This window comes from Furipterus horrens, unplaced genomic scaffold (assembly GCF_987537825.1).
Source record: "Furipterus horrens unplaced genomic scaffold, mFurHor1.1.pri manual_scaffold_1, whole genome shotgun sequence".
NCBI lineage: Eukaryota > Metazoa > Chordata > Mammalia > Chiroptera > Furipteridae > Furipterus > Furipterus horrens.
In genome coordinates this window covers 2681745-2708034 of record NW_028327171.1, presented here as the reverse complement: position 1 = coordinate 2708034, position 26290 = coordinate 2681745, and the positions used below count along the sequence as shown (strand labels likewise).

At 53.6% G+C, this 26290-nt stretch overlaps 2 protein-coding genes across 3 annotated transcripts in view; both read right to left on the bottom strand.

The window, feature by feature from the left end:
- MRPS6 (mitochondrial ribosomal protein S6) overlaps positions 1-24504 on the bottom strand; it is a 53408-nt gene extending 28904 nt beyond the window's left edge. Inside the window, exon 1 of the mRNA XM_090271573.1 lies at positions 24450-24504. Coding sequence (XP_090127699.1) covers positions 24450-24494 — 45 coding nt within the window. The 5' untranslated portion in view covers positions 24495-24504. The remainder of the gene's footprint in view (positions 1-24449) is intronic.
- On the bottom strand, positions 2915-24512 carry SLC5A3 (solute carrier family 5 member 3). 2 transcript variants are annotated; one of them, XM_090271519.1, is made up of 3 exons: positions 24450-24505; positions 23778-23935; positions 2915-6177 (listed from the first exon to the last, which is right to left on the bottom strand). In XM_090271519.1, exon 3 carries the CDS (start codon positions 5837-5839, stop codon positions 3683-3685), a length of 2157 nt encoding a protein of 718 aa, XP_090127645.1. In that variant the 5' UTR covers positions 5840-6177; positions 23778-23935; positions 24450-24505; the 3' UTR covers positions 2915-3682. The 2 variants fall into 2 exon arrangements, with proteins under 2 accessions (XP_090127645.1, XP_090127652.1); XM_090271526.1 differs by lacking the exon at positions 23778-23935 and having other exon boundaries at positions 24450-24512.
- Positions 24513-26290: the final 1778 nt, after the last annotated feature.

Here is a 26290-nt window from a genome sequence, read left to right as displayed (position 1 = left end):
CCTCAGTCATCCCGGCAAGTCTCTGCAGTCACGTAATTTAACAGGAATGGTCTTCGCACATCTCTCAGCCCAACCCTGGGGAACGGGGAGGAGTCACTACTAGACACCCTGCGGTCCTGTCCGGTCCTGTCCCAGACGGCCTGTCCCAGGGGAGTCAAGGGGGAGAAAAGCAAGCATGCAGAATTCTGCCGGGTGGGGCACAGACAGGGCCGACCTTCCGACAGCTAATACCAGAGCCAGTCACCAGGGCGGCAGAGCGTGCGACAACCCACAGGCTGCGTGAATGCCACTCCGAGGCAGAGGGAGTGTCCCACCAGCCCAGCGCAGCGGAGAGAGCAGTGGGCTGGGAAAGCAGCCCGAGACACCGGCAGCCCCAGAGGAGACCCTGCCCCTTCCCCCGCCCCGTGAGCCTCAGGGCAGAACAGGAGTCAGCAACCTTTCCACCCACTTCTTAAAGTGTGACGTTTCACTGGTGACGGGTCCCTGCTGGTTACTGGAGGCGCCGACCCTAAGAGCTATGGCTACTGTGACTGTCCTTGTGCAAGAGGACAATGGATCCTCAGAGCCTTGGGGAGATCAGATCTGCTGAGCTCAGGCCAAAGGGCGTGGCACCCCTGCTCCTGCTCGAAGCTTCCCCAGCCCACAGAGAGGAGTACAACCTCCCCAGGAAAGACAGGCCCGCGGAAGGGGAAGGACCGGCTCCAGCACTCAGAAGTGGCTCACTGCCTTGGCGCGGCAGGACCAAAAACGCCTTAGATGAAGGGAAAAATGAGAAGTCCCGTAAAGGAGCCAGTAATGATTCTGCACACCAGAGTAATCTGGGCTGCTCACCAGATCGTGAGACTAAGATTGCCCGAAAGGACAAAAAGCAGAACTGGGGACACCGTTAACAGCAGGTAAGAGTAGTGTCCTCACTTCACGTGGACTCTTAACTATTTTAGTCACTATTGTTTTGAGGCAATTCTGAACCTTAGCCTGGGCCAATGTAAGAATATATACATGTTAGTGTCTAGAGAGACTCATGTCCTCACTTAGGACCCAGAGTCGGTGTAAAGAATGCACAGGCTGCTAGCTTAGGATACACCGTGTCTATCAGCCCATGAGCAACCACTGTAATGAAATACAGACTGAAGAAGCACCCCCGAAATGAAGCTGCAGCCGACAAAGTCACACACTTTCAAGCACAGTACCCATTACTGGGAAGCAACAAGGACGAGCTTCAGGGGCTTCGGTCTAAATGAAGTGACCTTTACACTGCCAAGAATAAAACAATCCTAACGGACGTGCTGATAGTCATTCCTTATTTACAGGCATTATTACTCTACCCTGACCCACAGACAATACAAGAGGATGCATTTTACATATTATACCAAGACAAAGCAGAGAGAAGACGGGGACCCTAATACTCCAAGCTATGAGAACTCGACATAAAAAGGGGGGAAGGGGTCTCCATAAACATAAGAAAGGTAAGAAGGCTGCCCAGCCGGTATGGTAATCCTCACTGCTGAGGTGCACAGCAGTGTACTCAAAGAACATTTTAACTCCCACGACTTAATGCCAATTTGAAAAACCTAAGATCATATTATTTCCCCAAATACTGAAAAGTTGTCTCAGAGGAGGAACAGCTCTTTGAGAAAAGGACGGACCATAAACAGGCCTGAGTCCAGGTGGACACCTGGTTATCTGTTCTTCCCAGTGGACTCTGTAACCTTGGACATGTCACAGCCTCAGCCTCCACACAAGAAAAGGATGGTCCTTATTTATTAGGCCCCCAACTTATAAATTGAGAAAAAATATTCTACAAGGCACACTAAGCTCCCAAATATCATGCTAATCATACATGAAGTATTTTTTCATCCACAGACTCAGCCCATCAGAAAGCTCCCTGGAAATGAGGAGGCATTATGCTATCGGGTAGTTTCTAAAATCAACTTTGGACTAATCAAGCCCGTAATTAATGAAACTGGTTTATAGAATACAAAAAAATTAAAAGTCATCGGGACTGAGTTTTGATTCAAAATCTACAAAAGTACCCAAAAAGTAGTAATTTCCCCTAATTCCCCTTAATAAAATCATGCAATTTAAAAAGCATCAGAGATTACAGAAAAGTCAAAGAAAGTAGATACACAGTTTCCTTCGTCTGGCACGGAGTTGGGAAAAGGACGGTGCTGCGCGCACACAGACACGGGACTCTGTGATGTGTAGAGCTTCGCCCAGTAACATCTTCTGTGCCCTCTTCTCGGGAAGGGGAACCCGCCTGTGAAACCCAATTCCCACCCGCGAAGGTTGCAGCTGTGGACCAAGCCACGCCAAGAGAAAGGGTCCTATCACACACGTCCTGTAATGGCCCCACGAGGCACACCCCTAAACCCAGGCCGCCTGTCCATGGCCCCTCCTGAACATGCTGTCCCGTCTGCAGGAAGCCTGTCCTGACCGCCTGCCCACGGCAAAGCACGCACTCTGTTCTGTCACTGACGGCCACTGTGCGCTGCAACGCCCTCATGTGCTCTAAGTCGCTGAACTTTTTAAGCAAAAACGTAGAAGCCAGGTACAGAGGGCAAGTCTTCTGAAGAGAGGTATGTCAAGAAAAATAACTTTATAAAATATACAGTATAATCTCAAGAGTTCAATTTTCTCTCTAAAAACTCAACCTCGATAGCTCATGATTCAATCAAGCCAGGCACCCCAGCACCGAGGCAGTGTTCATTTTTCTTCAAATGTCTGGACATGCCCTTGCAGCTGGATCTGCGTGGGAAGGCAGCCGGCCAACAAGGAATGTTACCAGGGGACAATGACGCACCTAGAGAATTCCTGAGCAAGCAGCTGTTTAGCACAAGCTGGTTATAAACACTGCTTGCTTAGAGGCTGCTAATTCCCAAGCTATATAAAAAAACCTTAATTTGGTCAATAAATGTAAAGATCATCAGCAATGTTTATTTCATTTTCTCCCCCATAAGCATTTAATAATACAGTCGTGACATGTAACTTTATAATGACAGACTTGGTGGTCATTTGCGTATGGTTCACTAAAACGCCACGGAGGAACAGACTTCGTCCCCACACTGCACACACGGGTGGTACGAGAACAGTTACAGAAAGACACTCTCCCCTTCTTTTGGCAATCACAGTCCACAGGCCCATGCAAACAAATGAACCTGGCAACCCACTGACTCGTCCTGGAATGAGGACCTCACGAGCACATTAGTTTGATTTTTCAGTACATAATTGATTATACAATGTCTACAAATTCAGTTCTTTATAAATGGCAGTAGGGATTACAGAGACAGAAAAAGACTTTGCAACAAGCGAGCCTTCTACTCCAGGTTAAGAAGATCTACCGAGGCCTGGCAGTGCAGACAGCGCACTTTTCCCAAGACACCTTAGCATACACTCTGCCCTATGGGTTCTATGAGCATAACTGGTCTGACTTTGGTATGAAAGTTCTTACACCACATTTGCACAATTCAGTCTGTTAAACAAGTTTTGCTTCATTCAGGCTGCAAATTTGCTTTCGTCCATCTCTAGGAAAGTAAAGTCTTGCAAACAGATGGTGTTCTGCTAAGTAAAATTTGGCTAAAACCTACAGCGTAAACAATGCCTGAGAGATGCAACAGGTACGAAAGTCTGTGTTTTTCAAAGACCATGTTTTCTTAAGTTAATGTCTCATCACATCCTTAAAAGTTCATAAGGAGAAATAAACAAACATGAAAATCCCAAGTGAACACACAGCAAAAAGTCCAACATTGAGTATTAGCTTAACCCGCGGAGGCTCCTCCAACATCTGTAAGCACACGGCCTCCTCCTCCAGCAGGTCCCTGAGGCTCCTCTTGCTGAGGCTCTTACTCTTAAAGCCACAGAACCAGTCTACGTACTTCCAGTACCGGCCTCCGGCCTCCGTCTCTTTCTTCCGCTCCTTCTCGCCCATGAGTGCCGCCTGCCCGTTGGAATAGGCATCCACTGGCGTTTCTGCCTCCGAGTGACCCAAGGACGCCACGGGGTTGCCCTCCTCTCTGCAGGTCACCAAGAGGTTAACATCCTCGGGCTGAAGGCCCTTGATGCTGTCCTCAGACTTCCCATTGGGGATGATCTGGCCGGCGGCCTCGCTCTTCTCGCCACACCTCAGAATGCTCTTCTCTTGCATTCTGTACGGCTCGTCTTTCGGGGAGCAGCTCTCCTTCACCACCAGGTTCCTCTTAGACCAGAAGGTGGTGGTGCGGGTCTGCTCCTTGGTGGGAGGCGGTGTGAGCAGGCTAACAATGACAGTGATGAGTCCTGTGACCCAGAACAGGGCCGTGGCCACGTACATGTAATGAACGTCTTTGATAAAGCCCGGCCTGTTATCAGGCTGGTCGCACTCGGGGGCCCGGTAGGCGAAGGCCAGCGTCAGGCGGACCACTCCGAGAACGAAGCCCGCCATTCCACCGTAGAAAGCCCCTTGCTCGTTGCAGCGCTTCCAGAAAATCGCCAGAAGGAAGAGGGCCGCAATCGGGGGCGTCAGGTAATCCGCCACCTCCTGAATGTACAGGTACATCTGGCCTCCCTGCATCTCTACGATGATGGGCACCCACGCGATGCTGATCACCACCATGAACGCCACAAATACCCGGCCCACGATCATGAGCTCCCGGGAGCTGGCGCTCTTGCGGATGAGTTTGTACACGTCGAGGGTGAATATGGTACTGGCGCTGTTGAAGATGGAGTCCAAGTCGCTCATCAGGGCCGCAATCATCACCGCCATCATGAGGCCTCGGAGGCCCACGGGGACCAGCTTCATCACCAGGCGCGGGTAGGCGATGTTGGAGCAGCCGGCCCTGCTGCCGCACACCTGCATGCAGTGCTCCGGGTTGATGCAAGCTAGGTCGTCGGCGAACAGGATCCGGGAGATCATGCCCGGGACCACGATGATGAACATGGGCAGGAGCTTCAGGAAGCCCGCCATCAGCGTGGAGCCCTTGGCGTGCGCGATGTTCTTAGCGGCCAGCACCCTCTGCACTATGACCTGGTCGGCACACCAGTACCACACCGAAGCCGGGGTTTGCCCGAGAAGGAATCCGGGCCACGGCACGTCTTCGTCTGCTGGGTTCCGCAGCATTTTCAGCGCGTCCTTCTTAGGGTGGACGTTACAAGAATTGGTGTTGGAAAGGTTGTACGTCAGCAAGACGGACGTGACGTTGGGCGAGGCCAGCATGTACCGCCTCTTAACTTCCTCAAACCCGCCAACCTCCATCATGCTGATGACCATGAGCGTCAGCGCCCCCACGATCATCAGCAGGGCCTGCAGCGTGTCTGTGTAGATCACCGCGACCAGGCCTCCGGTGACGGTCAGCAAAGCAGTCATGCCAATGAGCAGGATGACAGACACATAGAGGTTCCAACCCAAGGACTCCTGGATAAAGAGGGCCCCTGAATACAGATCCACCGAGAGCTTGGTGAAGATATAGAGAATCAGAGACAGGGCTGCGAAATAGACCTGAATCCTATGGCCGCCGAAGCGCTTGGACAAGTACTCGGGCATGGTGTACACCCCCGAGCGGATGTAGATCGGGATGAAAACCCATCCCAGGAGCTGCAAGAGAAGCAAGGCATTGAACTCCCACGCGCCCACTGCGAATCCGCTGGCGGCTCCAGACCCCGCCAGCCCAATGAAGTGCTCACTCCCAATGTTGCTCACAAACAGAGAGGCACCAATCGCGACCCAGGTCATAGAGCGCCCGGCCAGGAAGTATCCGCTCACGGTGCTCCTATTGGACTTCCACATGGCAAAGAAGCCAATGCCCATGACCAGGATGAAGTACAGGGCCACTATGGCGATGTCCGCCGTCTCCAGCACAGCCCTCATTCTGGCCAGGCTGTGAACAAAGGTGTCCAACGACAGAAGGGTCCGCCTCCTTAGTTACTCACTAGCAACCCAGCCAAGTCGGCGGAGCGCGCGTGACCTGGACTACACAGAGCGACAGAGCAGGTCAGAGTCTTTGTCCTTTGGTTTGCTGTCTTGATGGTGGTGGCTGTGATAAACTTGGAAGGAGACAGTTTAAATTTTCCTCCGCTTCTTAATTGGAATTGAGAACTTAGCTCGTACTCTTACTCCACTCTCCACAAGACCATCAGCATTTACTCAGGTGCTGGAGGAGAAACTCTGAGTTGCGGCTAAGTCTAGTGAGGCCTACTGTACCAACCCTGCAAGGCAGCAAAGACAAAAGACAGAGATTGGGTTAGAGGGAGCTCTCACCAGGCCGTGAGGAGACGTTCAATCTAGCAAAACGGCGCAGCAAGACATTCTTTATAAAAAGGGAAAAAATAAACTTTTAAAATATACTTCATTTCCACAGGAACGCGCAGCCTGTACTATCAGAGCTGATGCTGAAAGTCAGTGACAATATTTGTTTTGAAGTAATAACAAAACTCATCAACCCTGTAATTAAATGGCCTGCCCTTCTCTAGCAACTAAGAACTGCCTGCCACGACACCGCCTTCCTGCCATACTGCGGCAGTCCCACATTGGAACAGAAACCAAGACCTAAAACACCCCAAAAAGGGGGGAAAAAGCACTAATTCATCGAGCACCAAAGTCATTCTTCAAATACTGTGAATCCCAGGAGGAACGTGACAGCCAGCGACGTTTCTCAGTGAACAAGTAGGTGGCTGTCCCCTCGGCATTACCATCTCCCCTCGAACAGAAAAGCAAGTACTGCTTAGCCTGTGCACGCCTGAGGCTATAAAATTTCCCTAGGTTCCACTAAAAATGTCCACCTGTACTAAACAGCATACAGGAGCCTAAAATTGTGAGATGATTCCTGCCCTAAAGGAAAAAAGACATTCCACACACACACACGAAGTAGGAACACAGGGCTCATAAAACACCCCTAACCCTTGCTTCTTCTGTCAGCTAGAAGGCAGCACCGAGGAGCAGAGCCAACGGTCAGGGGTCGCCTCCTTCCCTTCCTTCTCTCCAGGCCGTTATTTCCGAGCGGTGAGAGCGTGAGCGCACTGACGCAGAGCGGACGGGGCTGCGTATTTTTCCTTCTCGTGCTTTCCCGCCGGACGGTGGAGGAAGCGGGGAGAACAGGGAGGGGCCGCAAGTTTTCTGGAAGACTGAAAAATAATTTGATTTTTATTATATCTTCCAAACCGCAACAAAACATTTGCCAACCATCAGATGATAAGTCATCTTCAGTCAGTGAATCACGTGTTTTTCATTCTGGATTAAGACAAATCACCCTGCAAAACACATTTAAATTTACCTAAAATCGAGTTTATGAATTTGATGACTTTTCTCCTGGAAAAGAGACAACTTCTGAATTTTGAAAAGTTAATTGTTAAGTGTAGCTGACAGATCAACAGAAAAGAAAACCTTGTTATTCAAACTAATGCCTTCCACACAGGGCAGCCTCAGAGGGAAATGGTGACGAAGCCCAGCACTGAATCTAGGCATTTGTCTTCAGAAATTTGTAGCTAATTGAAGTCCTGCAGATGAGACTAAAGCTGCTTCCTTCCAAAACTGTCCGACACAGACCACAGCACTAAAGCTGACACGCACACCCTTCACTGGGATGCGGCGCTCGGAATGGAGCTGGAAATGCTGCCTGAAGTCCAGCGCCCTCCCGACCGAGCTTCCTGGGGCCGACTCGGAGCTGCCGAGGCAGAGGCGTCCCAGCCCCAGAGCTGTCCCCTTCCCCAGCACGCGGCACCACAGTGATCACACGGAGAAAGGGTAAAAACCCTTCCTCTGAAAGCCAGAGCCACGACTGGCATAGACGAAACTGCCACGCCCTGGAAGTCGGGGTCTGTACCCCTTCTTCCTTGCCCAATCCTGACGGGGGACAGGTTTCTGTGTCCGCCGTCCCCCTCCAAAACACAAACATCTTCTACCAAGAGCCCCCTAAATTTTTAGTCAAAGCTAATCAGATGACCAGGAAACACTACTGAAAAGGGTGCCCTTCATGTTTCCCAGGGGGGTCAGGTCCTTCACCACCGTGACAACCGTCGCGGGCAGCCTGCGATGAACAGGGCTCCCCGGCCCCCCGGCCTCCGGTTTCGGCTGATGCACTGGTCAGAGGGCCCTTTCCGGTGTCAGGCCGTGTGCTCCCCCAAGAAGGGACACGCCCCCGCGGGGCTCTTTGTTTGGGGGGCGGTGTGCTGAAGCAGCAGCTTTGTTAGGAACACAAGCATCCCCTTCCCTGGTCCCTGTGAAGCCGGCTAACACCGACAACGCCGTTTTTCACTGTCAGCTACGTCCGAGGCCGACACCCCGCCTTCTGCTGCTCCCCGGGAGGCACGCGGGCCGACGGAACCCCGGGCTAGGCCTAACCTCGCTGACTTCGCTGCGGCAGGCCGGGGAGAGAAAGGCCACTCCGCCGCCAGGACAGCAGGGGGAGCGGCAGGACGCCGGCCCCGGGCCCTCCGAGAGCCGCACCCGACGGGGACCGTCGGGCACCACACCAGTCTGCGGGCGCGTTTAAGGGTTTCGAATTAAACAAAAAACATCCAGAGACCGGCACCTGGTAAAGACTGGAAAAACAAAACAAAACCAAAAATAGGTCAATTTAGTTTGTAGAAAATTATAAAATGTTTGAAATTCTGAACTTTTTAAGATCTTTACGAGATAAATTGTACTTTCCTTAAAAATTATTCCAAATAAAATACACGACGTAAGTGTTAAATGTTCTCCTCTTCCTTTTAGAGCAGGAAACACTTCCCCGACAAACCCGGCAGTGGCCCCGAGCCCCCTCCCCGGGGCGCGGCACAAGGGCTCCCCGCAGGGCGCACCTACACCTACACGGCACCGCGGTCACGGGGGGCCGCGCAGTGCTCATGGCGTGGCAAACTCAAGCTTTGCTTCTCTGGAGCTTTCTGGGGTTTGTCCCCCCAGATATTTCCAGCCTGCGGCTGGCTGCACCTGTGAACGCAAAGTCTGCAGGCGCGGCGGCCACGTGCACAGTGAACACCGTCCAGGCTCCTCTGTCCTCAGGAAAGACGTGCATGGGAAATTTTTCCCTTCAGCTAAAATGAAGCTTTTTTATTTGTTTTCTGCTTTTGTTTTTTATTTCTGGGACTAAAGCGATTCAAGTAAACCTCACCGGTGAGAAGCGTGGGACAACAGGCATAGTAGGCCCGTGTGGGCCAGCTCCTTGCTAGGACGTTCTTAAGGAAACCGTTACTCCTATAGTAAGGGTGGCGTTTGTAGCAAGTATAAAGAAATGGTCCCCTAGTGGCAACGGACAGAACAGACCTGGTCAAATCTCGAACACAAAGGTATTTTGAACCAACAGAGACTTTGATCCACCCCTAAAAGAGGGTCTTCCGTCTCAAAAAGAAATGTTTTATTAATAACTTCCCACAAAATTAAAACTACACTTTTGGTCCTCTTTCAGGTACTTGGAAGATTAAATCACAACTGAAGAATTCATCCCAACAGGGAAATACACATATATGGTGTGTGTGAACAACTAGAAAATACAGGTAAGCCCAAATTAACATTAAACTCCTTCAGAAAAGAGAATCAAATTTTAATCAGTAATAATGACCAAATCCAACATCCTTCTCCTAACATCTAGGGCAACCATTTAACACAGTGACCCTAGAAGTGGCCCAACAGTGTTTTCAGCTTTGGGCTGGTTTGGAAGAACGGTCTGCGCAGGGCCAGCCCAGCACGTCAGACAGGCCGGCCTCGGCTCGCTCATGTTCTGACCCAGGGAGAAAACCCACGGGACGGCGGTAGTGTAAAGGTCACACACCGCCTCTGGAAGCGTGCCGGAGGAGCTGGCATGGTCCTGAAGGCCAATGGTCCCTGAGGCGCTGGGAGCCCAGCTCCGTCACTTCCTGACAGCAGGGTGTGAGCCCCACAACAGTTTATGAGCCCCAGCTGCCCCCCGGTAAGTAACCCCCGCCCGGCGCCTGACGGGTTAATAAGGGACCATTAGCATGTAGGACATACATAACACGGCCCAGTCCAACGGGCAGGTGCTCAATAAATGCCACTTTACCTTCAACTTGTAAACACTGCAAGTGACAATATCGGCTTCTCTTCAACTAAACTGTCAACCACATGCCAGGCATCCTAGGATCCTCATTATAGATTTTTTAAAACTAGATAAAATAAGGTATTAAATATACAGGTCTCTCACAAATAGTATGAAGAGACTCCCGACCACCTCACCATTAGTTCCTATTTACATCAGTTTATTCAAGTAAAATATGAAATAAGTCAATAAACAAGCTAACATAAAGCCCTACGTACGGACTTCTCGTGTTTCAGGAAGCAAACCCACGCGTGGAGCAGACCGATGCTGCTGGCCCGGAGCAGGCCCGCCCTCCTCCACCCTCGGCGGGAGGCCTTTAAAACTCAGAGCGTGGGCAGGGCAGTGGTTTATCGAGGACGAGAAACCAGTGCTCCCGGTACAACCAACAGGAATCGCAGCCAAACCTAAATCACGAACGGAGCCGAGGACCACACGATAGGAAACCATGTGCCGTCAAGAGTCCCAGAGCACTTCCAGAGTCTGCCCTCAGGTCTACTCTGACGCATCACTTCTACTATTCCCACGACCTCAGCTCTCCCAGGTTTTAAGAGAACCTAAGAAATGTAAGAAACCCTCGTGGAACTCAAGGGACAGCCGAGCGGCACCCTGAGGGCTGCCAGGCCCTGGGCAGCGTCCCCGCTCCCCCAGCAGCCTCACTCGGGCTGGGGCAGGAGGCTGAGAGGGAACGGCTTCCCAAGTAAAATGTCCCTTCAAATAAAAACCACTCATCTAGAGACATTCACCAACCACCAGACGTGTCATTTCACACGCACATACACGGTCCCCAAGACACATGCACTTTAACCTCCTTCTATCAAGTAGGCGTGTGGCTCACAGCGTTTGTTTTCTGTTTTTCAGGCAGTTTCAGAGATGGAGACCTGAGGAGTACTGGGCCAACTCTGAAGCTACTTTTTGGGGGGATGCTACGGGGCCATGGACGTGGAGCAAACGCCTATGACCATTTGTTATTTTCGGGAGAGATGAAATAGCATAGCAACAGCGCACTGATACTCTATCACACAAGTCTAACGACTAAGACCCCTGGGAACTTTCAGTGGGTAGAATTCCAGAGACTCAGCATGACTCACCTGTTAAAGACTGGTTACCAAAGGGAAGTACAAATAACGGACGTGAAGCATTAAAGCCTGGCACATGCCGACCTACGCTCGAACGCCTGGGAGGTGCTGGACCCAGTGCTGCTGCGTTACTTTAATCCTCGTAGCCACCGCGGGGGAAGGTCAAGCACGTGGTCACCTTACAGAGGCGTCGCCTGAGCCCGGGAGGCGAGGAGCCCGCACCGGGACGCGGGGGTCTGTGCGGATGGGAGCACTGGCCCCTGCACCTAGGCAGCTTCTGCCCTCGGTCACAACGCTGCCTCCGGTGAGGACAAATGGCGCGTGAGATAAAATCCAACTCGCGTCTGCACGACGCTCGCACACAAATGGGTGTGTGGGGACAAGAGTAACGAGAACCGGCCCCGCTTCCTCGGTGAGAAGGCACACAGCGCAGAGAAGCCGCCATGAGGCAGCTACAAGGCCCGGCCCTCACCGTCCGAGGCTCTGGCCTGCACTCTCGTCCTCAGTTAAGAAAGCGAAGTCCCAGAGTCTCTCCCACGCCTGACGCGCCCCCACGGGCGGTGGAAGCCTGCCCAGGCCAGTCTTCCCTCGCTGCCAAAGCCCACGTCTTTCAGACATTAGTTGACGTGTGTGATCCCCAGATCTAAGGGTTCTCGTGAAAAATCTATGGGCCGCTGCTCCTGCTGAATCAAGGGGCTGTGACCACCATCCTTCTGTCTGGCAGGACAAACAACTGGGGTCACACCCCTGACACCTGCTCTACGCTCAGGCCTCCTCCTCTCGGGGAACGGCAACTCCATCCTCACTACTGCCCCAGCCAAGTACCCACCGTCCTGGGAGAGCCTGCTCGCTGCCTCTCCACCACATCTGAAACTCACCAAAGTTTTCTACCTCCTCGTTTACAGAAAATACCCAGAACACAAGAAAAAAACACGAGATGATTAACCAAACCCGGAAAGGGAGGGAGGGAGGGGGAGTTACTCCAGTCCTGCATCATCTGAGGACAAGGGCGGGTTCTGAGAAACGCCTCTCTGGGCCCCCTGGTCACTGCCACCCTCAGAGGCCCTGAGACACCGCCGGCCGGCCGGGGACCACTGTCACACACGCAGCCTGTCACTGACAGGTATGTTGTCACCTGGCACACGACTGCACAGAATAAAAGACTTAAGAAGCCATCGACCTGGACCTTGTTCAGGTTCCGACTCAAGCAAACCAGATGTGGAGAAACAACTGAGATGATTCGGGGAACCCGAGCGTGGGTCAGAGGTTCGGTACTGTGCGTGAAGGCACACGGTTGTCTTTTTAAAAGGCTTTTCCTTTTAGACACATTCTCAATATTTACAGGGGAAATTCTACATCTGCATTTGCTTTAAAGTAATCCAGCAATAACTGGTTCAAAATTATCAACAGGTGCTAAAACCAGAGGAAAACTGTTGAAGAATATTCCATCTCAAGGCTATCGCTCCGTAAGTCACAACAGTTAAAATAGGAGAAAAGGCACATTTCCAAAGGAGCCACCTGATGCGCATCACCTAAATCAAACGGCCGCCTGAGGTCCACAAGGGGGCCAACCGAAGCCCCTCCTGATGGGCACATCGACAGCCATGTGTCCTGGTCCTGCCCACAACGTGGGGCCCATGGGAAGCAGCCAGGAAACCCAGACGGAGGGGTTCTGCACACAAGGGCCACGGTGGCTGACGACAAAGGCTTGAGAACTTTCCAGACCAAAGGGCTGAGCGACTCGCTGCAGGATCCTTAACTGAACGCGGGATTAAAGAGCTACAGGCTGTTAACACGACAGTAAACATGAACATAAATGTAACATTCTATGAAAGTACTGACGGGAGGTCAAATTTCAGTGCAATGCTTGTTCTGGAACAACTTCCAAATGGTGCAGATTTTAAAAAGGGCAAATATGGATAATTCTAACAACAGTGACCCAGGCAAAAAGCTTGCAGGTGTTAATTGAACCATTCTTGCAACTCTTCTAAAGGTCTAAAATTTTAAGATAAAAGTGAAAAGAATATAAAAATAATCCATCAAAAAGTGGGGGGGAGCGCAGAGGAAGCAAGACTGGTGAATGCTGATTATTTGAAACTGGGTGATGGTAGATCCACTAACTATTTGCTTTTATGGGTGCCCGGGTGCATGTCTTAATTTTTACATAAAGTGGGAAAAACGAGTACCTCAAGGCCACGAGATGAATACGGGATAAAAACGTCCTGCAGAACAAATTCCAGGACCAAACAATTATCGGGCACGTGGGCCCTGCCAGGCAAGGCCGGCGGATGACGTGCAAGCAAAACCTGCCCACCGAGGGCAGGCAAGTCCAGCGCCGCTCCAAGGCCCGGGGCCTGTGTCCGCTCCCATCCCCAGGAGGTGGCTCGCAGCACCCCTGCTTCATCTTCGGTCTCCGCCTCGCCTGGGCACGCCAATGAGAATGAACTTGCCACATTCTGTCCCTTTGTTCTGTTTCTCAGTAGAATGGAACCCACCCAAAAGCTGGCACTCGGCCTCCCTGCCTCCCCGATGTTCCCCACACACAGGCTGCTGCGGACGCCTGGCAGGCACTCAGAACAGATGTGAGACGTGTCCTTCAGCCTAAAGGGACTCTGACTGGACCACCCATCGGGCGCTCTTTTCACAGACCCGGGGACTAGAGCACAGCTTCTGGCTGGAGGGACGGCCCGCAGGGTCCTGGCGCAGCTGCCACCGGAGACGCTGCGCGAGCCCAGGCGCCTTTCTGCTCGCTTTCTCATCTGTAAAACGGAAATCACACCATCTCACCCTTACGATGGCACGGCCCCTCCTTAAACCAGTCACTAAGACTCTGGTGTCATAAACCCCACGGTGTACAGAGGTGGGACATCCAACCAGGCCAGCTCTGCAGTCCACCTTCACCGGTTCTGTTCTCGTCCTACTTGGTTCCAATTTTATGTTCCTAGAACAGATATGAAAGGCTCAACTTTTCCACGTGACTGAGGCCAGGAAACGCAAACACAGGAGTCTTCCTGGTGGACCAGACTTTAATTCTCTAAGGAGGCAGAGCCACAAATGAAAGATCCTAAAACTGGAATGCTTCCTCAGGCATATACTTTTGGTTGAAAACTTTAAAAACTTTCTAACTTCCCCCAAAGAGGTTTTCAAGAAGCAAAAGCAGCAGCACAGTGCTCGGTGAGGATGATGCTCTGAGTGACCCTAAGACGTGAGCATGACACTGAGGCACAGCAAGGCAGGGGACGGGAGGCACCCAGGTGTCCTCCCTGGGTTTCAGAGACAGGACAGGGGACAGGCACAAAAATACAGAGAAACAGGCTCAAACTGCTTACACTGGATGTCAAAGGTGAAAGATCTTGAAATTATAGCTTCCAATTATGCCCCCTTAATCAGATAAGATATTGAATAAAGACATGGTATTAGGAGGAATTTCTCTTCTCTTCTCCACGTTAATCTTAAAACGGAATTTGCCGAAACCCCCGGCCATCAGTGCAGAGGTGAGAACGGCATTCCTGAGACCCAGGGTGCTGCCAGAGGCCGCCAGACGTAGGAGCACCCGATGGCACTGGGCGTCCGCCTTCAGCAGCTTCCTCATATAAATGCTAGAAAACGGGATGTCAGCGCAGAGAGAAAGAGTAACCATCAAAACAGTCTACGACTGGGTCGTGTATTTACTTAACGGGGTCAAGGGACTTTTAACAAGGACCTGAAATACACCTTTCCTGTAACAACTGCCTAGCAAAGATCTGACCCCCAAATTTAGCAGTTCACTCCACAGCAGAACTGCACCTTTAAAATCTGAACCTAAACCAGCAGTGAATGGAGTTTTATACTCCTCGTCTGCATCTCGGGCACCTGACCACAAGCTGGAAGCAGGGCCGAGGCCTGGGACGCGACCTGCTCTCCACGCCCTAACGGAAGCAGGACTGCACACGCTCCCAGCCCCGGAAACCCAAGCGCAGCTCGCCATCGCCGCGCGACCCTCTCGTCCTGGACCATTACACGCCCACAGCAACCTGGCTGTCACAGCTGTGCTGGGTGGGGATTCTCCGCCGGACAAAACTAAAGCATCTTCGCAGCCAGGGCAGGGGTCAAGGAGGCCGCTTTAAGGGCTAAGCAGAGTCTCGACAAAGACACGAGCAGGACTTCATTCCGGGGCAGAAGCAGACCAGTGCCAGCGCACGACACAGCACTGGGTCCAGGTCAAGGCTGTTTTCTCAGGTCTGCACTTCCGCCTGTGGTCGCCCACGCCAAGCTCCACTGACACACGCCCACGGTGAGCAGGGACTCCCTCACTGGGGCCTGGAATCACAGCAAGGACGAATGGGGGGAGAGGGGACCGAAAAACCAGCTGTACCCTGGCCTCGAAAAGCAGGATGAACAAACAGGACCCGAGTTTTTATGTGGGATCTGCTGGTACGTATCTGGAGCGAGAGGGGGAAAGTCAGAAAAGTCAGTCAAGGTAACAGCTTGGCTTCCACGCTATGAAAACATGGAGCCTGGTCAAAACATAAACATTCTGTCACCTTGCTCCATGCCCTGCGTAGAGGAGCGCCTGTTTCCATGGCAATACTCTCCCAGGACCATGGGTCATATGTGCCAACGTGAACTTCCTAGATGTTGTCTTTGCCCAGGAGCAGCATTTCAAGCCTGTAAGAGGTTAGTACAATCACCCAGACTCCCCCCCCCCCACAAAAAAAAATACAGTCGCAGTCCAACAATCTACACTAAGTCACACTTCAGGAGACCTAAGACAGTTAAGGGCCTCTTTAAAGAATGCTGAAAACCAATGATCTAAATCAGTAATTACAAGATGCAAGCTATAGCTAACCAATGAACACGTTTCATTTGGTCCCTGGTGCTTAAATGGTTTTCAGTTCATTGCCAATATCATAAAAATCAGATTCCCCTTAAAATCTGGAGTTGTGGTTAGAACAGGGTAGAAAAGGAGGAGCTCGCCAGGCCCACTCTCCCCACGGCAGTGATAGTGCCAGACTGGAGCAGTAAGCACCGGCGCGCACACACCCACGCACACCCTCGCCCCTCCCCCTCCCCCGCAGCCTGCACAACCGCCCAACACTTCCCACCTGGAATTACAACACTCCACACGGGGACCCGGTACTCTGAGGCTGATGACAACCGTTCATACTTACCCAGTTCAAAACACAATAGTTAAGAAGAATTTAACACAATCTATTCCTTAGGCGACTTCGTTAAATATCTGTTATTAGCTCATGAGCACGTTTACACGTCGCCTGGCCATAGAAGGCCCCGGCGTTACTATTCCTCTTGGCCACACTCCTGCTCCTTTCTCCTCTACACACTCACATGCACATTTCTGAGGTCTGCCTCACGCAGGGCCCAATATCCTACACCATCCAATGTCCCCTTACGCAGCTTCAGAGTGAAATAAGCAGGTGCAAAACTTAAGTCTGAAATAAAGCTGGATTTGAAAGAAGGACAGCTAAGAACATATCAAAAAAATGCATATTCTCTTGTGAAAGAGCTTATTTTGGACTTGTTGGATTGTAGGTACTTCTGGCTTACAGGACAATTACTAAAAAACCCAATTAAGCACATTAATGAAATATGTACATTCCAGCAACATGTGCCATAATGTACAATAGGGTTTTATTTTAATTTCTTTATAAAATGAAATCTGTACCATTAGAAATAAAATCATGAACTAAAAGGGAAAAAGGTAGTTTTGTAAGTATGCAGCTGCATCAAAAAGGAAGAGTAAAATACTAACGGAAACTACCGGGTAAAAGCAGAAGCCGATCAGGTCTTACATCCGCTCCGCCTGTCGTTCTACCAGGACGTGGCCGTCCTTATGGCTTCAGCAACCGGACAATCGGCAGACATGTACTGAGTAAGTTAAAATGCCCTTCCCCTCCCATGCTCACCTCCAGTCACCTGAGCACTGGCCTGTAAAGTGTGTAAGTCTTCAGACTTCTCTTCTTCACCCTTCCCGACCTCCTCAGCTGAGAAGCACGTCCAGGTCTTAGCAAGTCCCAGTCGCACGAGGTGGGAGAGAAGACGACAAGCCCAGGGGCAAACCCGGTGGCAGTGTCCCCGCAGAGCCCCAGCGCAGACCAGCAGCTGCTGCTGAGACACGCTCTGCATGTCCAACAGAGAGGGCAGTCTGAGCCTGCCGAGTTCACGGGGTCCCCCACACATTCCACAGCACGCAGTCGCACACGCTCGCCTGCCTGAACTATCGCGCACACCGGCTGTGACATAGAATGGCTCGTGTTCATTAATTATTCACTGAGAAGGTCTACGTTCCAGGTTTGACTCCGTCTCCGATTCTGATACAATAACTTCCATAAATTTATCTTCAGGAGTCTCTTCCTCGAGAAGGCATAACTGGAAAACCTTACTGCCTTGTTTTCCAGGCAATAAAGTTCAGTGCCTCGCCTGGGCTCACACAGCTCCCTCGATGGCACACTGAACACCTACCACCTCCAAGGTCATGTTACCACTTTCTCTCCAAGACTCTCCAACTTAGGGAATGCTCCCATTTTAGAGATGAGAGAACGGGGGTCCTAACAGGCTACCACCCCTACGAGGCAGGTGCCAGGAACCAAAACCAGGCTGTGATCTGTCTCTAAAGCTCCTTCTGGGACCCCATTCCAGGACCCTGTTTATTCCGACACAGAAGAACCGTCTCTCCATCCGGGATCTTACACTCCCCTGTGCGTTTAGGGTAACAAAAACCGGAGCACTTACTGAAGCAGAACCTTCACAGACCAAGCAATCGTGTCCCGAAGTAACAGGGGAAAGGGGATTAAAGCTCAAGTGGAAAGTCAGAAAAGCACACATACGTACCTTCGACATTTTACTCAAGTTCAACTCATAAACGTGCACTCATCTGCCAACCTTAGCACGGGGCCAACGCGCGTGGAGAAGGGAAGCGCCGTGAGGTCCGCGCTGCGGGACGCAGCACCTACGGCCCCCACGCATGGCTCTGGCACAGCGGAGAGCTCTCGGGGACCCGTGAGAGCGTCTGCGCACAGCCCTCCCAGACCGCCGTGATCCCCCCTCTCTGACTGCTACTCGCTGCAGCCTTATCTGCTGCTGCGGCCGCTATTTCAGGGTCTCACCTTCATCACATCTCTCCAAGATCTCCAACTCAGTTGGAGGGGGGTGTGGTTGGCATATATAAATTATCGTTGTGAAAACAAGGGCACCTGCCATGGAAGGGCTGGAAGTCAGCGCCGCTCTGGCCAGCTCACCACCCGCCCAGGGCAGGCACAGGGCGCTGCCTTGAGAGCAGCTTCCCAGCACAGAGGCCCGCATGCGGCCTCCCACCCGAGAGCTGCGGTAAGGAGACGGGAGAGGTATTCTCTGCAAGGCAGCTAAGGGGGCGCCAACCGTGTGTGCGGAGCAGAGGACAGGCCAGAAATGGAACAGACTCGAGTCTCAAAAACTTGTCATCTAGCAAAGAAGACAAGAACCGTTCACCAATCAACTGCAAAGCAAAGCAGCGATCCGTGCGCGAGGACACGGGAGCGCCACGCCAGGCCAAAGGGAGGCGCCAGTGGGCGCGCCAGCAGCGCGAGGCTCCCCCGAGAGCTGTCTACTGTACCAAGCGGACTTGGGGCAGGTGTTCGTGGAGGTGACGGCGTAACGCGCGGTGGGGGGTGGGGTCCAAGAAAAGCAGGGTGACACACGCACCCCAGCGAGTAAGAGAGAATGGCACTCATGGGACCTGCAGCAGACGGCCCTGGACGCTAGAATTCACCTGAGCGTCCCTTTTTCAAACAGAGGCTGGCTGTAACGCAGCCACGGTGACACAGTCCATCGACATGCGAAGGCAGCGAGACGGTCTGAAAGGTCTGCATTATTTCCTTGTGGGAAATGCGTTTCTCTTCCGTTCTGTTAACGCATCTCAAGAACATTTACTTTTGCCTCCAAGAAGCTTCTCTCCAGGCGCTAACTCCTCAGCAGCGATGAGCGGCCAGCGAAGAGACTGCAAGGATCGGGCACAAAACTGAGTGCTCGTCTGCGGCAGAGAGGGGCCTACGTGGGACTGAGAGTGGAAAAGAGACCAGACTTTGCTCAGCTCCAGGTGACAGAGGACAGAGCCCATGAACAGAAATGAGACAAGTTTCAGGGGAGACAACTCACTGACTTTGTGCCGCGTTGTGTCTGCAGTGCCAAGAAGACATCCAGGAGGGTATGACCCACACAAAGTACAAAATGCCAGAATTCTTGGCTTGTTCCCAGAAGGCAAGCCGTCTACACAAAGGTCAAAGGTACGGTACATAATGAGGAGGGAACGGAAGTAGAGCAGAATGTCAGAAAACAGCACTGCAAGAAGCTGGCAGAAATACTGAACCTGGGAAGTTGGTCTGCACACTCTAAATCAGGGTCAGCAACTTTCCATAAAGGACCAGGTAGTAAATATAAATAAGACACCTGTACTGATGGACCCTGACATCTGAATTTCACAAAACGTTCCCATCATAAAATATTCTTTTGATTCTCCCCCCAACTATTTAAAAATGTAAAATCCTTTCAGCACTCACAGGCCATACAAATGCAGGCGGCAGGTCCGATCTGGCCCGTGACCCAGAGTTTGCCACCTCCTGCCCCAAATCAGAGCAACAAGCTTGAGAGACCTGGGGTAACTGCCCCCCTCCAAATTTCTGAGGGTGTTTTTCCTTTAGATAAAACTAACTTACCAGACTTTCAGTGAATTTGAGTGATTTTCTTAAATGACTAAATCCTTAAATTCGATGCCCCTAAGAGATAATTACATGTCGATGATAATCCCTGCTGCTTCGGAATCCCGCCTTGCCCTGACAAGAGGTCTTCCTTACCTGCACAGGGAAAGCACACCTGTGCTACAGTTACAGCGAAGGCACTAGATGAAAAACATTACTTGAGAATTGTCCCTCGTTTTTTCCCAACTGTTTGTTTTCTCTAAAGTTCAACTTTATAATCTAAAGGTGCTAAGACCCAAGAGCAGCCTGCAGGTAAACACCTAGGCTTTAAAAACCTACATGCATCAGCAGTAAACGTGAGTCGTGAATAGCAAGAAAAAAAATGGGAGTGCAGAATGTCAGCTTGTGACAGGCATTCTTCGCAGATACAAACCTCGCCGGGTGAGGGAGGGCGGCTGGCCCCCGAGCCACCCCCGGGACGGAGCTGGGGCTCAGGGGCAGGAACAGGACTCCTTCTTCAAGCGCCTGCTGCGGCAATAAGCTGTAACCCAAGAAAACTTTAATACCAATGAAAGCATAACATTGTCCGCGAAGCTCAGGTCTTTCATTACTGCATAACTATTTTAAGTTGTCTGGTTTCAAGCCGACAAGAAAACACAAAGGGTGATTATTAAAGATACAAGCTAAGCTGTTCAAGGAGGGCCCACGAGAAGGAGAAAGGACAAACTCGGCTGTCCTGACAGCTAGGACGGAGATGTTTCCTTCTGAGCTCCCGCCTGCCACCACCTGGGAGCAGGAACGTCACCGGTTCCCCCCATCGAAGGCTGCCAGGCGAGCGCTGAGCACCCCGCGCCTCCCCACAGGACCCCAGTGCAAACACTGAAGCTGCTGTTCTCAGGAGATCCTAACTTAGAGACGACAACCACCACAAAACTTGGGCCAGCTCTTCCGATCAAGAAGGCCTGAGTGAAGGGAGATGGCACTCCTCACCACACGCTCGGAAAACTCTGCTTTCGCCGTTTTAGGAACTGAACGTCACCACGCGTCGATTTCTAAACTCATAAAACCCAGGTGGTAAAGTCAGTTCGGATTACATCGTCAAATTCTTTACCTACAAAGAACTATCTCAGTGAGTTATCTCAAAACTTAAAACATAACCTGCTTTTCAATAAAATCAGAACTAAATGCGTTATTAAACATAACTCATAAGATGTTTTAAAGAAAACTTCAGCTTTCCAAACTAGCTATCTGCACTCTTTTATTCCTACTAGAAAAATAAACACTGAAGGATGTATAACTACACTTTTAGTGTACACACACCTTCATTTAGAAATTAAGCTGGTTATTATAAACCATTAATCTTTAATTCTTCAGATACAAATTCCTGACCAGCTTCAGAAGATGTTAGGAAAAAGTATTTCCCTAACAACCCTAAATATGCCAACTCTAGGCAAATGAAAGACACGATAATTAAAGTGTTCCTAAACTAAATAACCAAAGAATACAAGTGCTCTGCAGAGATCTTTTTTGCACCTCAACACCCCTCTTCCTGAGCCCACCCCAAGCCTAAAAAGTCTACAGTTTACATGGCTTTTCCTACGCTTCTCTACACAGTAGGTGGCTTTTTCATCACATGTTGGCAATTAAGCATTTTACTCAACTGAAATTAAATACCAGTCTCTAAAGTCTTACTTCAAAGTGAAATCGAAGGGCAGCGGCCACGTCCTCCCTCTCAAGACAAGGACCTCAGAAATCGAGCGCCAGCTCTCGCCCGCGGACCGCACGGCCCTCTCTCCGCCCGACCGCTGCCACTGCGAGAGGACAGGGCACGGGCCAGCCGCCCTGCGTCCGGTTGCACCGAGACTCCCTGGACACCCGCAGCCGGTGCTCCTCCCTCCACAGCTCCTTCCACACCCGACACTACCTTCTCCACAGGTAACTAGAACTCTGACGCTCTCTGCTGTAGAGAGCTGTAACAATACGTTCAAAACCTTTTCTTTCTGGAGACTTCTCTACAAATATGATCCGAGACTGGTCTAAGCAAACATCGTTTCAAAGGGACTTAGTCCTGACCTTTAAAGGCCTGTTTCCCAACACCCACTTCTTGATGGTGCCCACTTTCAGAATCTGACCCCCACTTCTACTTACTTTTCAGGCTCAATTAAAAGTTGGGGGAAAATACAAATGAGTTTGTTAGAGCCACACATTGAAATAACTTCCCAGCTAAACAGCACCTGCAAACGCGTCTCTCCTGGGGAGGAACTGGTCTCTACATTCACAAATGCAGGGCTGGAAGGGCAGGAAGCAGAAACGGAGACTCATGACTCCCAACTGCAAACTGCAACTTGGGACTGATGAAGGCACCACTGTCCCACGTAACAAGGACTCCGCCTCTGTACTACACCCTGAAATCGTTCGGTGGGGACTCCCCCAAATGGGTTTGCTACAGTGTTGTGAGCGCCTCCCCAGAGGACCTGCATTTTAAATCTAAAACCTGTTATATGTGTCTCAGTTTTAAGGAGCCCAGGTAGGTAGGGGTCAAAGGAAGGAAAACAGTGGGGGAGGAGGAGTAAAACGCTCCAAGAGGGACTAGGAATACTCTTTAGGCTGAGAGAGGACCCCAGAAAAGAAACAGAAAAACACCTCTGGGAATCCAAGGCCAGGCTGGAAAACTACAGCCTCGCAACGTCCACTTCTGCTGTGAGTTGTCCAAAATGGCACGTGGCTTCGATCCCAAGACACACAAATGATCTGGGGAAGCCAGCCAGCACCTCGAAGTGGTTACTGCCAGAGGCATGCATTTCAGAATCTAAAAATGTGGGGAAAACGCAGCTTCGCGTGGAGGAGGAGCTCCGCGGGGCCGGCCGGGGGGGGGGGGGGGGTCCCCGCACCAGGCTGCAGGCGCAGGGAGGACCCCGGCGGCCCGGCCCAGTGCGAGCCCACGGCAGCCCCGGCCCTGTCGGCGCCCGGCCCAGCTTTTCCACTCATTCCCCCCACGCGACGATCCTACTTTAGAATACTATTTTCTAAATTAAAAGCGAGAAAAACTGTTCCAGACTAACGAGTCTTTGTGTTTGTTAAACACTGACAACCGACTCAAAAAAACTTGTGAACGAAAAATGGTAAGTTTTTGGTTGTTGCTTCTTACTTTATTGCGGTCAAGAACTCACTCGTGCGCAAGGTCACCACGGTCCCACGCCACGGAGGCCGCGGCGATCCCGCTTCGGGTCGCCCCTCCCGGGAGGACGCCAGGGCGCTGCGGGACCGTTGGCCACACTGCGCTCTGAGCCGGACTGAGCGAGCGTGAAAAGTGCCCGCTGCGTACACAGGGGCCGCCGGGGACGAGAGCCCTGACGCCGAGCCCACGCGGCCTGGCAGGGAACGCAGGGCGTGGCTCGCAGCCGTGACCTGCGCCATCCCCGACGGCCAGGCGGGAGTTCTCGTTTCCAAGGTCAGGGAACGCGGGTGCCCACACCCCGACTCTCCACCTGCGCCCCCCACCCCCCCGGAACAGGGTAGAACACCACAAAGCTCACGAAGGGCCTCCCAGGCCTCCCAGGCCTCCCAGGGTCGGTGCTGCCCCCCAGCAGCCCGGGAGCATGGGAGGGGGCTCAGCCCGTGACCTCGCCAGGGACGTGGGTTTTGTCTCTCTCCTCTCCGCGGGGGGAGGGGCCCAGGAGGCTCCACACCACCTTCTGTCCTCCGGGCCCCGGGGCGCTGACCGAGCGGGGGTGGGGGAGGGTGGCGGGGGTGGGGACCCCAGCGGCCTCGGCCTGGGCTGGCCGCCCCCCCTCCCAGAGCCCCGGGGCCCGGCGTCTGCTCCAGGCCGCCCGACCCCACCCCCTGACTGCGACCCAACGGCGAGCGCGCCCGGCCCACTCGGAGACGTGCCCAGGCCCGGAAGCGCCGCTGCCCACGTGCAGACGCAGCAATGTTGTTACGATACCTGGAGAGAAAAGGCACCCAGCGTCCGCCGGGCGCGCGGCCCGGCCCCCGCCCGCGGGGGGATTTACCTGTGGCCGCTGCAGGGTCGCTCACCGTCCCTCCGCGCCTGAGCGCCCCACCGCACCGCCAAGCAAAACCAGGGGGGCAAAGTTTCTTCCGCGAGGCGCGAGAGGCCACGGATTGGATGAATGAGACGGGGCTAAGGGCGCCGGGCGCAGGGCTGCCGCTGGAGTCAGAAAAAGAGAAGTCAGAGGTGTTTCAGCGCGAGACGGTGCCACGCGGCCGTGGTCCCCACACGACTGCACTGCACGCTCGCGGAACGTTTCCCTGAGCGCGGACGGGTCCGGGCGGTGGCGGTGGCGGTGGTGGCGGCGGCGGCGGCGGCGGCGGCAGCGGCGGGGCCGGACACAGGCAGCTTCGCAACGAGGGAGCAGGGCCGGGCGCTCGCGCGTGTCCTCCGCGGACTTCCACTGCACCCGCGCCCGCCCCGCGCCCGCCCCCCACCGGCTGGCCCCGTGCGAGGCACACCCTCCCGCCGCCGCGCTCCCGCGCGGGCACACCCCCACCTCCCGCGCGCACTCGGCCTCGCGGTGCCGGCGGGCCCCCGGGCAGCGCCGGGAGCGGCCGCCCGCCCGCGGCCCCGGCCCCCTCCCGGCCTTGCGGGGAAGGGCGAGGGGCGGCGGCCTAGCGGCCGTGCGGCGCCCGCACGGGAAGTCGGGCTCCCGGGGAAGGTCACTTACCCGCTGCATGGCTTTCAGGATCAAAGCCAGCTCGTAGCGAGGCATGCCCACACGCAGGGCGCGCGGCTGCGACCGCGGCGGCTCCCGGGACGCGGAGGGGCGCGCACGGCCGACACCGCCGAGGAGCTGGGCCGATCGGCTGCCGGGCGGCGAAGGCAGCTCCGGCCGCGCGAGCCCGGGCTTAAAGGCTCTGGCAGCTGCGCAGACGGCGCGCCACGCCCCCGCGGCCACGCCACGCCCCCTTCTTAAGGCGGCAGCGGCCCCTCGACAGCCCGGCTCCCCGCGGGCAGCCGAACCTGCGGGGAACGCTGGGCCCCCGGGGCCGCCGGCCCCGCAGCCGTAGCGCCGGAATAGCGCTGTGGGCTCAGCCGCGAGCTGCCCACGGAGGCCTCACCCCCACAGGCCTGGCCACCGCCGCCGCGCCCGCCACCTACAGTTCTCGAATCAGCTGGAACTTTCCATGCCTTCCGTCTCATCCTGGGCGGTGGACGAGCGTGCGCCCCCGAGTGCGCGTGCGCTGCTGTGCGGGCTCTTCCGTGCGCGCGCCTCTCGCCCGCGACTCCCCGCCGGGAAGAACCTTCTAGTCGCGGCGGCCTGCTCCCCCGGGTGGGCTTGCGGCCGGATTGGGTGCTCTCCCGCCCCCAGCCGCGCTCGGAGGTCCCGGGGCGCACCCGCTCTGGACTGGCCGCCCCGCGCTAAGCTCCCAAGGGGGCCCCGGGGTGGGGGGTGCCCGGGGCACCCTGCCACGCCCGCGGCTTCCTGGGCCCCTTCCCTGGCGCAGCGGGCGCGGGGCTCAGGCGGAGGCCCGCCGCCCGGCGGCCGCGCGGGCCCGTTCAGTGCCGACTGCCTGACCTTGGCAGGGTCCTGCACAAAGGGGACACGGAGGGCACCCACTTCCCAGGGCAGGGATGCCTTTGAGTGCACCAATGCACGTCAACCGCTGAGAGCCATGCCTGCCCCCAGAGGGGCGACGCAGGCGTTTGTCGTGTGAGCCGGTGTGACCCACGTGTCGTTGCCAAGGGCAGGCTAATACTTCGGCTCAAACCAGTATTCTTTAACGCTCGGCGTTTGTTGAGAGGACCAGCGAGGGCTTTAAAAGCTTTAGCCGAGGGGTAATCAGAGCGTGCCTGGAGGGCAGGGGGTCTCCGCCTGCACACGGGGCTCCCTCCCCTCCCCCCTCTCCCACCCGGCCGCTGCTGCACTCGGTCTGCGGTTGCACAAAATGCATTTCTCTCCGCTCCACGCCTTGGAGATCGAGGCCCCTGCCACTGTCTGCCCTGGCTCTCCCCATTAAAAGGGTCTTTTAAGTGAAATGTCTGTCTTTTTTTAAAGATTTTATTTATTTTTCCCACAGAGAAGGGAAGGAGGGAGAAAGAGAGGGCGAGAAACATCAATGTGTGGGTGCCTCTCATGTGCGCCCCAACTGGGGACCTAGCTCGCAACCGGGGCCTGTGCCCTGACTGGGAATCGAACCGGCAACCCTTTGCTTCCCAGGCTTGCGCTTAATCCACTGAGCCGCACCAGCCAGGGTTTGTCCATTTTAAAGTGGGTTAATGCTAATAGATGAAACGTACTGAGTGCTCACTGTGTATCAGGCACTACGCTAAAGCTTTTACATGTCTCTTCTAAAATTCTGACAGTGTATGAGGTAGATAACTTATTAACCCCACTTTAGGGATCCAGAAATAGAGGCAGGCAAAGGTTGGGTAACTGGCTCTAGGTCAAATGTATTAGTAGAAACAAAATTTGGACTCAGACTACATGAAGACTGAGCCCATACGTAGTCCAGCTTCCAGTGCTCCTACCACAGTTTTAGGGGTTGATGTTATTTAGCAGACTTA